The sequence below is a fragment of the Danio rerio genome, chromosome 16 (assembly GCF_052040795.2).
Source record: "Danio rerio strain M-AB ecotype USA chromosome 16, GRCz13ab, whole genome shotgun sequence".
Taxonomy (NCBI): domain Eukaryota; kingdom Metazoa; phylum Chordata; class Actinopteri; order Cypriniformes; family Danionidae; genus Danio; species Danio rerio.
The window spans coordinates 25,377,258-25,390,708 of NC_141036.1; the positions used below are offsets into that span (position 1 = coordinate 25,377,258).

General features: G+C 35.7%; 3 protein-coding genes across 13 annotated transcripts in view; all 3 read right to left on the reverse strand.

Moving 5' to 3' along the window:
* pbxip1b (pre-B-cell leukemia homeobox interacting protein 1b) overlaps positions 1-4,381 on the reverse strand; it is a 99,256-nt gene extending 94,875 nt beyond the window's left edge. For 3 of the 8 annotated variants that reach the window (XM_087285743.1, XM_087285741.1, XM_087285737.1), the window contains exons 1-3: positions 4,291-4,380; positions 2,765-2,798; positions 94-182 (exon numbers count right to left, since the gene is read on the reverse strand). In XM_087285743.1, the coding sequence (XP_087141869.1) occupies positions 94-156 (63 nt within the window). In that variant the 5' untranslated portion in view covers positions 157-182; positions 2,765-2,798; positions 4,291-4,380. 8 annotated transcript variants of the gene reach the window in all.
* Positions 4,382-8,015: 3,634 nt separating this feature from the next.
* lenep (lens epithelial protein) lies at positions 8,016-10,234 on the reverse strand. Its single transcript, NM_001302776.1, is given in 2 exon segments — positions 8,016-8,232; positions 9,729-10,234. A coding segment is annotated over 1 exon segment (192 nt). The 5' UTR covers positions 9,935-10,234; the 3' UTR covers positions 8,016-8,232; positions 9,729-9,742.
* Positions 10,235-10,776: 542 nt separating this feature from the next.
* Positions 10,777-13,451, reverse strand: part of shc1 (SHC (Src homology 2 domain containing) transforming protein 1) — a 78,812-nt gene continuing 76,137 nt past the window's right edge. For all 4 annotated transcript variants that reach the window (XM_087286942.1, XM_087286941.1, XM_087286940.1 and 1 more), the window contains one exon: positions 10,777-13,299. In XM_087286942.1, coding sequence (XP_087143068.1) covers positions 13,171-13,299 — 129 coding nt within the window. In that variant the 3' untranslated portion in view covers positions 10,777-13,170. The remainder of the gene's footprint in view (positions 13,300-13,451) is intronic.

Sequence of the window (13,451 nt, forward strand, 5' to 3'; positions counted from 1 at the left end):
TCAACAATGTCATTGACCCTTGTATCAACTACATGAATGTTTTCAAAATAAACTACACAGACTTTCACCAATACCTCTGACACTAAAACACACCTTTACTTCTGGGGTCAGAAGAGTCCAGTTGTTGCCATTAGTACTGGTGCCGTTTTCTGACATTAACCCCTAGCGACTCTGTCCAGCAACTGAAAAACACACAATCTTTGTGTCACGCACAGAAAAACACACTGAAGTCTTTCTGGAGTCTTCAGTTCCATTACAGTGACAAATCAAAAGACAAAACCAACTAAATTTAAAGGGAATCTGGCTTCCCAAAGCTGCTATTAATAATAATAATAATAATAATAATAATAATAATAATGTTTAGTCTCTTGCACAAACCAATCACTCTAAAAAGTTTGAATTGCCTCCTAAATGAAACGAAAGAATCCCACAGCATTTATGTTTTTAAAATTGCATATTAATATATACCAGTATTTAAAGTTTATGCATTTTATGTATATATGTATAGTGTAGGTGTACGTATGCAGTGTGCATGCATATGTAAGGACTACTGTGTGTGTGATTGTGTAGATATAAGCATATATGCGTGTACATGTATGCTTTTATCTGAGTATATATTTGTTGATTATTTTGCTTTATTTGTCTATACATTTGTTTGAGTTTATTTTACAATGCTTGTTTGTTGCTTGTGAAGCTCTTTGAGTTGCATGTATGTAGGAAGAGTGCTATACAAATAAAATGTATCATTATTATTATTTTATCATAAACAATCCATATAAAATTAATAGTTCCTCCAAAAATTACCCCATAATTCACTCACTCTCTTAACTTCTTCTTTCAGACACACACAGTCAAAGTAGTTTTAAATTTGGACCTCGCTCCTCCACACTCTCATACAATCATTCGTTTTCTTGTATGCTTAGTTCCTTTATTAATCCTGGGTCGCCACAGCGGAATAAACCACCAACTTATCTAGCACATTTTTACACAGCGGATGCCCTTCCAGCCGCAACCCATCTCTGGGAAACATCCACACACTCATACACTACGGACAATTTCGCCTACCCAATTCACCAGTAGCGCATGTCTTTTGGAAACCGGAGCATCCGAAAGAAACTCACGCGAATGCAGGGAGAACATGCAAACTCCACACAGAAACTCCAACTGAGCAAAGGATCGAACCAGCGACCCAGTGACCTTCTTGCTGTGAGGCAACAGCACTACCTACTGCGCCACTGTGTCACCACACAAACTCATACTCTACAGACAATTTAGCTTACCCAATTCACCTGTACTGTATGTCCTTGGACTTTGGGGAAAACTAGAGCACCCGAAGGAAACTCAGGTGAACGCAGGGAGAACATGCAAACTTCACACAGAAACGCCAACTGACCCAGCCGAGGCTCGAACCTTCTTGCTGTGAGGTGACAGCCAGGCCCGGATTGGCCAATCAGGAGGACTGGGAGTATTCCCGGTGGGCCGGTCTGTTTTTTGGCCACAAGGGCTGGTGTCCCTAGATGACTGCACTCTGAGCAGTCACACCTTTTCATTCATTTATTTATTTATTTGACCATAGCCTCAATCTTTTCATTCATTACTTTACCGCAGCTCTGCTCTTTTTAATTATTTTCTCACAGCCTTATGAACAGAATGCAGCCTGCAGGTTAATGATGTCCAATAAAGAAATCTATGAAGTCCATTTCTTGTCAGATGTTGACTTTTAATCTTCACTCAGAAATACACAAACAAGATAAAATAAAGTTAACAAAATATAACATTGTGGACATTGTGATGTTTCAAAGAATAGTTAGAGATTTAGCAACCCTTTAATGTTCTCATATTTATGACAAATATTTGACGTTTTAAAGCAGATGTTTCCTTGAAAAAGGCATGATAGTGTCATTTGAAAATTCAATACATTTGATTTTAATCTTTATTTTATACATATAGCTTAATTCATGCATGTATTTATTTATTTTTTTCAATGTTTGGATATCTATGAGCACTAACTCTTACAGAAAAAAGTTCTGAATTGAAAATGACGTTATTTTAATATAGTCAATCCTGAACTGAAGTGGGCCGGTCTAAGCCTTGAAACTCCAGGGCTGAAAGCCCCACTCCGGCCCTGGCAACAGCACTACCTACTGCGCCACTGCGTCACCTCCAAAATGTACTTTTGATTTTAAAACCTGCAGATACACCATGTATCTTTTTTTTCTGAGAGTGCATACTGTATAATTTTTTTTAAACGTTAAAAATCACATAAAATTATTATAAAACAAACCCACACAGCATAAGGTTTTTAAAAGGTCTCGAATCCAATCAATGCGTTTCTGTAAACTAAAAATATTCCTTTATTTTAAATGATAAACTCCAATTCACTGACTTCTGGTGGCTGAATAAAATGTAAAACTACTCCGACGGTGTTCATCTGAAAGAAGAAAGTTAATCCGAGGATGGCTTGACGGGGAGTAAATTATTGGGCCATTTTCAATATTACTTTAATTAAAATATAACTTTTATTTTATATGATTTGCCCTTTATGAATCAACAAAAGACAACAAAATCATCTGTAATGTTCCACCAGAAAAAAAATAAATAAATGAAAATAAAAACATATTGGTGCACTATATGTTTAAGGGTAATACATATTGCATGTTGAATGTTATTGTGTATTGAGTCTAAAGTAACATTACAGAAGTGACTATGAATGTGTACGATGTAAACATCAAAGTGATGTGAGGGTTAAAAATGGGTTGGTTACCGAGTTCATTGAGGACGCCGACTCCACTATAGGACTGTATAAGTAAAGAAAAAAAAAAAAACACAAGGTTGAAGGATTGAGAGAAAAGCTGGAGGTGCAGTGAAAGAGTGTTCACTTCATTAGTATTATCTGTGTGTTGTCCCATTGGTTACACCACCAGTTCCCTGGCTGGCAAATATTTTGGCAAAGAACTGTGTAGCTAAGGATGTCGAGAAGCAGCCCTAAAGGCATTAATGCAGGAGGAGAATGGAGGAGTTATACTTACACTGACAGCACTGGGAAAACAAAGCAATGGACCTACAGCTCACTAGCAGAAAACCAAGGCAGACATGAGCTACTTTTCCAAGTAGGCCAAAGACCAAAAACCATTTCTATCCGAGTTACAGCAGAGTATTCAAACATCCTTTCATTCAAGCCATCTTTATGAATATTCAGATCTGAATAATAAGTCGATCTGTGTAAGAATAGAATCCTGTTAAGCAGAAATGATGAATTTTACATGCAAATTTACAAAATGAAAAGGCCTAATCACTGACGCACCGCTTTGTGACACACTTCACTCCTTAATAAGGATCTTTTTTTTTTCCCATTCGCAGTAATTTGGGTCTGCTAATAGTGTGACTCCCATGAGTGTTTTTTTCAATATAGCCATGAGCCATGAGAATTAGTGAGGATATAGAATGTCTGAAATAGATAACAGCTAAAAATAACAGAAAGAAGCACAATGTGCACCTGACTAAATCTGTTTAATCAGATAAAAAGTCTGTTATAATAACTGAAAATGTGGATATTAATATTTTAAAAATACAAAACATTCATTTATTCATGCGTTTTCTTTTCAGCTTAGTCCCTTGATAAATCTGGGGTCGCCACAGCAGAATGAACCACCAACTTATGCTCTTCCGACTGCAATCCATCAATGGGAAACATAAACAAAACAATTATGGGAATATTTATATAAATATCTTGCATTAATGTGTTTGTCTGTATTTGTCGAATTAAAAATGATTACATATTTATGTAATATAATTATACAATATTGACAATGGATATTTAGAAATAATAACAATTAGCTTATTAGCATCATATACATCAAAACTTCTTAACTGTGGATGTTTGAGGCACAACATGATTAGCCTGGCTAGCCAAGGTTGTTCTAAAAGGCAAGGGAACAGCTTCATTGCTGTATCCGTCTTATCTCTCGCATCACCTCCTCCTTTTATGGACATTAAATACAATGTTCCTTAAAAAGACACAACCTCAAGCCATAAGAACATCAGCACAAACAGTACGCGTCGTACGTCCTCTGTGCGTTTGTTTGTTGGACATCTGTCTACATTTTAAATAGACGCAGCTGTCAAAAAAGGGGGAGTGTTCAGCATAAATTCCGCAAACAAATGTCGCACTTTACATAAACACACACACATGCCGGAAATACAGAAAACCAAGCCCATATCTTTTATGAGCGTGTAATTTAACATCGGTTAAATACAAAAAAACAGTTTACAAGTATAAAAAAAGCATACCTAGTTACTCTGAAGCACCTTTCCGCCTTAAGTACCGCTTTAATTCCCACCACTCACTCGTGTCTTCTGCAAAGTTTCAAACGCAAGTGTGCAGTTTCGTTGACACGCCTTCCGTCTCAAAAGTTTTCCGCCAATCAGCGCTTGACTTTCGGATTTATCCCGCCCACGTGCCGCGTTCTCCACCAATGCCAAGCATACTTCATCCTCCGTCCTTCAAAGCGTTTTTTTTCGTGACTGACAAAAACAGGTGACTTTATGGAAATGAGGAGCATGTGCTCAAACAAACGAGAAACGAGGATCCGGGCGAATCTACATCATGTGAATTACACTTAGTTTACGTATGGGCCTGTCTTGTCTCATTAAACCATGAAGAGGTAACTATAAGCAATGGCATTTAGTATTTAGATTTTTTTAAATGTTAGAATCAAAACGAGTCTAACATAAATAGGGTTCTGAGTCACATACGGGACATTCTACCAGAAACGTACAATATCTGTCCCTGAATAAAAACATAAATAGGCCTACAGTGAATAAAAAGTATTTCACCCCAAAAATTTCTAAAATGGACTGATGATACATTTCTGTGAGTTGTTCTGTAAAGCAATATGTCATTCATTTGGTTCTGTTTTTTTCTTTATTAAAAACACTTTACAAATGTACAAACCCTTTCATTGTCCTTGTCCTCAGCCCAACTGAACCTACAGCTTTAGTTTTGTTATCCTAAAAACTGTTATTTAGAGAGAGAAAAAAAGAGTAAGTTTAAGTTGTTATCAATCACAGCAATTGATTAAAAACATAAAATTATGAATACATTTTACAAATAATTACTACATATATAATACAGATATATGTACAACTGGTTTCTGTCAGTCCCGTCACATTTTACATTAAATAAAATGTGTGCAATACACCTTTAAGGCTATGAATCAAAGGAAGTGACATCAATTGACGGAGAAGAAGCTGACAGTGATCAAGGATACATTCTATCATTTAATTGTATGATTTTATGCTTTTAAATAAAATAATACAACTTTTTAGTTAAAAAATGTAAGTTTCTGGTAGAATGCTCCTTACAGCTACATTCTCTAAGTCACAATAAAATCAAAATGGACAGTTCTGAACTTCTCTTTACATAATATTGCAGTATTCCTCATAAATGATTTGTGCGTGCACGATTGTTTTTTAATCTATTATTATTTGATCTGATCACCAACTTTCTTGAAAACAGGTCAGCCAGAATTAAATGACCAATTAAATGACATTTTAGCACTTTATTTCTTGATCAGGAAGTACTTTCACTTGGATGTACTGTACAGTATGTCACAACAGGGAAAAAAGAACATTGAAATCATAAATTCTGTTTCATGTAGATTAATAAATTCATTAAAAAAAAAAAAACTAAACTAAAATAATTACTCATTTTCTTTTCGGCTAAGTCCCTTTGTAAATCAGGGGTCATCACAGCGGAATGAACCGCTAACTTATCCAGCAAATGTTTTTCACAGCAGATGCCCTTCCAACTTCCACCCACCTAGTTCTGGGAAACACTCATACACTATGGACAATTTTTGTTTATTTAATTCACCTACAGTGCATGCTTTTGGACTGTGGTGGAAACCCGCGTCAACACGGGGAGAACATACAGACTCCACACGGAAATGTGACCATTTGAACCAGCGACCCTCTTGCTCTGAGGCGACAGTGCTAATCGAAGAACCACCATGCTGCCCTTATTGCAGTATTTATTATAAATTATTTGTATGTGCACGATTGTTTTTTACCTCACTATTAATTGACATGATCATCACCAACTTGCAGAATTAGCAGGTGACAGATATTCAAAGTTTCAATTAAATTCTAATGGACAAGCCCTTACATTTTAGCATCTATTTTTTCTTGATCAATAAGTACTTTGACTTGGATGCAAAATCTGCCATAAAGGGGAACAATCACAAATTCAGTTTCATGTAGATTTTAAGCAGATTATTTGTGTGTGCAATGCTCGTTGTTAATAATATAAAATATGATGTAGTAACTGATGGCCTATATCTTTTCATTCATTCATTCATTTTCTTTTCGGCTTAGTTCTTATATTAATCATGGTTGCCACAGCGGAACGAACCCCCAACTTATCCAGCATATGTTTTATGCAGCGGATGCCCTTCCAGCCACAACCCAACACTGGGAAACACCTATACACTCTTGCATTCACACACATACACTACGGCCAATTTAGCTAAATCAATTCACCTATGTGGTTGGACTGTAGGGGAAACTGGAGCAGAGAAAACCCATGCCAACACAGGGAGAACATGCAAACTCCACACAGAAATGCCAACAGACTTAGCCGGGGCTCAAATCAGTGACCTTTTTGCTGTGAGGCGATCGTGCTACCCACTGTGTCACCGTGACACCCCTATATGTTTGCTCATTTACTATTTTGTGGGTCTTCAGAACTTACAGAAAGTGACCAAATACATAATAATTAACACAATTTTTTATTTAACCATTTCAAAGCAGGCTAAACTTCCTAGACTTTTGAAAGAGAGATTCAAGACAAATACAACTGTATATATATATATATAAAATCATTTTAAAATGTTGGCACATTCAAATCCAGACTTCTGATATCTCTTTATTGCTTTACTTAATGAGCACTGTGCTACTTCTCGCTGTCTTTGTTTCTTTTTACATCCCATTTAATTTTTAATCATAATCATTTTATTTATTTTTGTTTATATTTCTTACTGAATATTTTATTTCTCTTGCTTTTGTAAAGCCCTTTGAAGTACCAATATGAAAAATGCTATGCCTTGATTTGTCCTTGATAAAATATTTGTGACCTTGATCACCACCCAAAATATTCCAGCAGTATATTTATTCAGATAATTAAAACTTTTTTTTTTTTTAAGAAATGTATTATAAGACTTTTTGTACAGCGTTTGTTCTATATTGTATTCAGTATTAGCAGTTTTAACTCACAGTTTGCATCCAATATTTAAACTTTTAAAAAGTCCCGGGACCTTTAACCCTTTACGTTGTACTCTTTGAAAAAAGTTTTGGGTCATGTCTTGGATTGAATTATGTACTAACACCATTCTAAGCAATTAAAAATATAATAAAAAATAAGAATTATTAGCCCCCTTGTTTATTTTTTCCCCAATTTCTGTTTAATGGAGAAAATATTTTATCAACACTTTTATCAACATAATAGTTTAAATAACTCATCTCTAATAACCGATTTGTTTTATCTTTGCCATGATGACAGTAAATAATATTTACTAGATATTTTTCAAGACACTTCTATACAGCTTAAAGTGACCTTTAAAGGCTTAACTGGGTTATACGGTTAACTAGGCAGGTTAGGGTAATTAGGCAAGTTATTGTTTAACGATGATTTGTTCTGTAGACTATCGAAAAAAAATTAGCTTAAAGGGGCTAATAATTTTTACTTAATGTTCTTAGAAAAAAATTAAACTGCATTTATTCTAGCCGAAATAAAGCAAATAAGACTTTCTCCAAAATAAAACATATTATCAGACATATTGTGAAAATGTCCTTGCTCTGTTAAACATTATTTGGGAAATATTCAAAAAATAAAAAAAATAAAAATTCAAAGGGGGGCTAATAATTCTGACTTCAACTGTATAAATATGATAACCTTAACCTTTGGATAAAAGGTCAACCTTATGGCAATGGTGCCTGGTAATAAGTTAAATGAGCAGTTGTTTCACAAACAGTTGGATTTTATTATTAATTGCACAGTTTTCAATTTCTACACCATGTTGAAAGAGTTGTTGTCTATGTGAATCTGCTGCTTTAAAGTGCATTAGTAACAGAAGGCTAATGAAGCATGTGTGTTTATGCATGCGTGAAAAGATCTGGATTCAGGCCGAAGCATCAACACATCTTTGTGATGAATCATCCACTGGCTCAACGGCTCTGAAAAATATAAGAGAACACAATGAATATCGCTGCACTGCTACTTTAAACATGATCTGATTTGTATTAAGAGATTTATTCAGCATTTTGAATAATATAATTTGGGGTTGCCTATAGAAAGGCACGTAAAAATAATAACGGTAGGCTCCAAACACCTCAGCAAAGTCAGCTGTAATAGTAGTGAGCCCTTGATCAGTTTTAGAGAATGGGTTAAAAATGAAAGCAGGTTTTACAAGCCTGTAGCCAGCCTGGTGAAAGTTGTGGACCTTTTTTCTCAAAAAAGTGAACCTTTTTGCATTTATATGCAAATTATAATCAATTACTGCAGTTTAGTGCCAGTTTAAGCACTATTCTAAATTAGCTTGTCAGATGGTCATCACCACTTTATGATTTTAGCCAAAATAGTTTTTAAATCAATTTTAATATGGTACGCTTTTGGTGCTTCATACCTTTAATTGGTCTTTTTTTGTTTCAAGGTCTAAGATTTCAAATAAAAGTTTCTTGTAAATGTTTTCTCAACAATGCAGTAGTGATAGATGTCTTATATATGATTGTATATTTTCTTGCACAGCTGGATGTTGGACTCATGAAAAATGTCAAATTAAACAGCTTTCATTTTCCTCCAATACATTTTTAATGATAATAATTATATCATGATTTGTAGATATGCTGTATTAATATTGTTCTGAATATACACAAAAAATCTTGTCAGGTGTATTCAAAACAAGAATCATTTAACATAAAAATATTATATTTAAACATCCCAAAAATACTCAATTTAATTGTGATGAATTCACTATCATTCTAACCCCTGTATTTTACCTGGTTTCAGTCATTTAAAAATATATATATACGATTAATTTTTGATTATTTTACATTTTAATCAGTTTGTTCTTTAATTTTTACAAAAGTTTTACTTTTTTTTACAAGTTATTTAAAAAAATAAAATAAACCAATACTTTGATTTTGAAATAATGCATTTGAGGCAGACAAAATGAGATGCCTCCTCTTTTAACTAAATGTATTTAAGCTTTGTTCAACATTACTATCTTGGAACCTGACATATTTAAATGACTATGCCAACATAACTAAATTGTATTGTTACTAATGTTATTGATCAAATTTACACGATTAAAAATAGCATATAAATGTTTCATTTTGGCAATCAAAATAAAGCTGTATGTGAATGTTATTATTATTACATGTAATTATATTCTAGATGATTAACACATTTGATTATTAATAATAAAACTTCAAATCTACATAAAAATAAAGCTATTTTAAGGTCGAATATAGGCTATACAAATTATTAACCCCATATTATAAGCACCCTCTCCCCTTTCCATTTTTTAAAATAGTTTTTAATCACATCCAAGTTTTAATTTAAACTGAAAAAGCGAAAAAGTTCATTCAAAATATTTAACATATATATATATATATATATATATATATATATTCATTATGTATAAACAATTATTGTGCCCTCCATACAGCACCTGAGAGTTCTTCATCAGTCCAAGATCTCTTTAATACACCAGCAGCAGAGCAGGAAGTACAGGCACTCTTTCAGCGATTGGATGACCCCATAAGCCATATTTCCCCCCAGCAGTCTCTTCCCAGTGCCCGTCCCGAGGGCCGCGTCTCCGAGGTTTCGGCCCGGTGAGGAGGGCATAGCCTGGGGCAGCGGCCGCTGAGGCTGCATCTCCCTCCACCGCTGCAGCGTCGACCGGAGAGCGCGAGCGATGTTCGGCGGGAGGAGATGGAGGAGCGCGGGCCCGGAGCTACTGTGCCGCGTCTGCGCGTTCTGCGTCTCCACGGTTTGCTTCAGCTGGAGCTGCTCTTCACACGAAAGTCCTGAAGCTCTGCGGATTCGTGGACTCGGTGCCCTCGTGAAATGGGTTTTATTCAGCTCTGGAAAACGCTGGCTGACTGTCGACCTGCTATTGCACAACAATGGCTTCACAGCATCTCTCATCTAGCTTTTGTTCATCTCTAATTCCTCTACTGTTCAATGGAAGGTCCTGAATAACTGTCAACATATTGCCCAAACAGCGAGCACATAAACAGACTGTTCTAGTGTCATCTTAGCCCTAACAGTTTGGTTACAACGATCAATTTATGGAATTTGTAGTAATGTACTCTACTTTTTTACCACGAACTACAACAATATACTGTAGCTATTTAAAGATTTTATTTATCTTTAGCAACGTTAGTAAAAATCTAATTATTTATGCTAGTCAACGCTATAGTGTTATGTATTATTATTATTATTATTTTGTAATATAGTTTTTAAAAATTTTGTCAAATATAAACAAAAACTCAAACATCATTCCTTTAAAAAAAGCTAAACAAAAAATAAATATTTGAATTAATTAATTTTAAAGAAAACAACAGCACAATAAGAATCTGAGGGCCACAGAACCCCTTCGACAACAGATTTATGTTAAATTAACTGAAGATTGTTAGGCCTGATCAAAATGTTTTATCATTTTAAAAGTCTTTTTTAAAATTAGGGTAGAGTTTAAATGAAACACAACAAAAAGGTGAATGATATATGTATTTATATATGTAATCTATCATTTGATACAGGTGTAAACGTTTATGTTTTTCCAAATAACATCAACATAAAAAGAATTACTGAAATACCCAAAAACATGTATTTAAAAAAGAAGCAACATTTATATAGGCAAACAAGAAATAAACGCATTTGGCTTAGAAAATAGCAAACAGCTAACCACAACACAAAAGTCACCGTCATGACCACAATAACAGGAAGTGTTTCCATGCAACAAAAGGCCGCTGTGAAATATGAAAATGAGCAAACAGTTCAGTGGCGAGTCAAATGTAAAAGCCAGATTATTCCAGACCATTCCAGCCAACACACACATACACTGTTTAAACTCCATTAGCAGTTAGTGAACAGATCTGTGGTGCCATCAGCACATAAAAAGTGTGACGTCAAATGCTTAAAAAACCCATTCAATGCGTATCTCTGAATTACACCAGGCTGAAACCTGTCACACACAGCCGCAGCTGGAATCTGCCTGAAATTGTCATGCTGAATGAATGCTGACCAATGACTCAAAATTCACAAATTACATCCATGAAAAACAACTAAGAACAGAACAATTGCCCATTTCAGATTGATAAAGCATCCAGATAAAGGTCTTTGTACATCTGACGAAGCAAATTCTTATCATTTACATAGATTTGTGTGATAAACACGATGTGACTGCATTGTCAAATCTTACACCTTTGTTTTTTTCACCCAGTACAATCCTGTGAGTTTTACAGACTGATTCAACACAGTGAATGACACTAATCGCGTAGTATTATTTACACCTTCTCTTACAGGCCATGTCAGTCTCCAAATGAGAGATAAAATAAGATGTTTATTCACCAACGTAAGCTTAAGCAACATAACATGATACTGACCAAGAGATCGAAGCACAACATAGCACAATTAGCCTGCAGAAGAAATTAAGCATGCTTTCCGAAAACCTGTAGTAAGTCTCAATAAAGCAATGTGTCATTTTTGCAGTTGATTTTTTTTTTCAGAAAAGAAAGGGTCACGATTACCCACAGAATCACAAAAGGCGGCTGTGTTTGATTGGTGTGTCTGTGTTTGGTGAAAAAGGCACAATCAATATCAGAGCAAATGAAGATAAAGAGAGTTGCTTTCCAGTCTGTGGCTGCAAAGACACGTGCGGAACTTATTTGGAGTGTTAACCTCGGCCTGGACGGTGTGTCTGCTTGTAATACACGTCAATTAAATGCATTCAAGTAAATTTTCGACAAAATAATGCATGTTTCGTAACTTGAGACTCCGAATGCATATATGCATACACACACATGAAGATCGATTGTCAATGCGAACAGAAGAAACACCAAAAGGAGGAAACAAAGACAAATAGAGCCTGTTCGCAGAATAAAACCATCCTGATGTCAGAACGAGATGACATCATAGCAACAAATATATAAATTCTTGACTAAAATGACATCATAAGAAGGCTTTGATCTCAAACCACAGTCCCATTCAAGCTTACCAGCCCATCTATGCAGATTGCACTTCATTTAGATATTATTTTCTCTCATCCCTTTTGTCCCAGATTGATGTTGTGTGGAAAGCGAACATGTTCCCCTTTCCCACAGACCAGTTTATCACACCTAATACGGGCAGCATATGTCCCTCACAGCATCTGCTCAATTGCATAAGGCAACAAAAAATCCAGACAGCATCCGAGCTGCTAAAGCTTTCACATATGATCAGGGGTCTTCCCGAATGGCCAAAATTCCCAATTTCTCCACGGGATCGTGTTCGGCATGTGGTGTGAGTGAGAATGAGTGGCATTCTGAGTGTTATTCTTCAATAGGAACACTGGGAAAAGGGATCTTCCAATGGAAATGACAACAGATGTGGTTCAGTTGATGGAGAATGAGCTGTGTTGTCTTTAAAGTTTTGCATATTCATCAACAGTCTTGAAACCACAGCGACGACAGGATTTAAAAACTGATCGCTAACGTGTCTTTGGATTTGGCCCACCGCACTGCATGTGAATCTTTCCAGTGCTACAAAGGGTCTGCAATTTTACTACATTCACATCAGCTCTTGACAAGAATGCCCTGGCTGGTTGCCATGGTTACTGGGAAGGAAGTGATGTCACATCCATTACGCATCTGCTCCTCTTCTTGAAGCCTATTCGTTTGGCTTTTTGCAATCGCTTTCCTCAAGCGACGTTTGCTTTAGACTTTGAATAGAATGATTACATCGCTTTGTAATTTCACGGCCGGTGGTTGATGCAGCAGAAAACTCAAGTGTTTCTGGGACGATGGGATTAGCTTACACTCCCAGTTGGAACAAAAACTGTTTCTCTGATAGAGTCAGGCAAAAATAAAAAAGGTATGAAGGAGAGTTTCTATTTCTCTCTAAAGCGTTTCTCAAGCTTTGCGATCGACCGGTTGCTGCAGACACACCTCACTTCCTGCAGAGATGATTGGCAGCCGGTTGTCCATGTGGTAGCTGATCAAGTGACTGACGCTCTCAAAGCGGTGGTCTTTGGTGCGCACCTATGAAATGGTAAAGGAAAGAATACAAGGCATATTAACGCGCTATACGGATAAAAATTCAATTGGAAATGCATAACTCTGGCAAACTTTACCTATTTAGGATGCTATTTATTAATGACTGATCGTCAATCTATTAAAAATGTATATAGTAT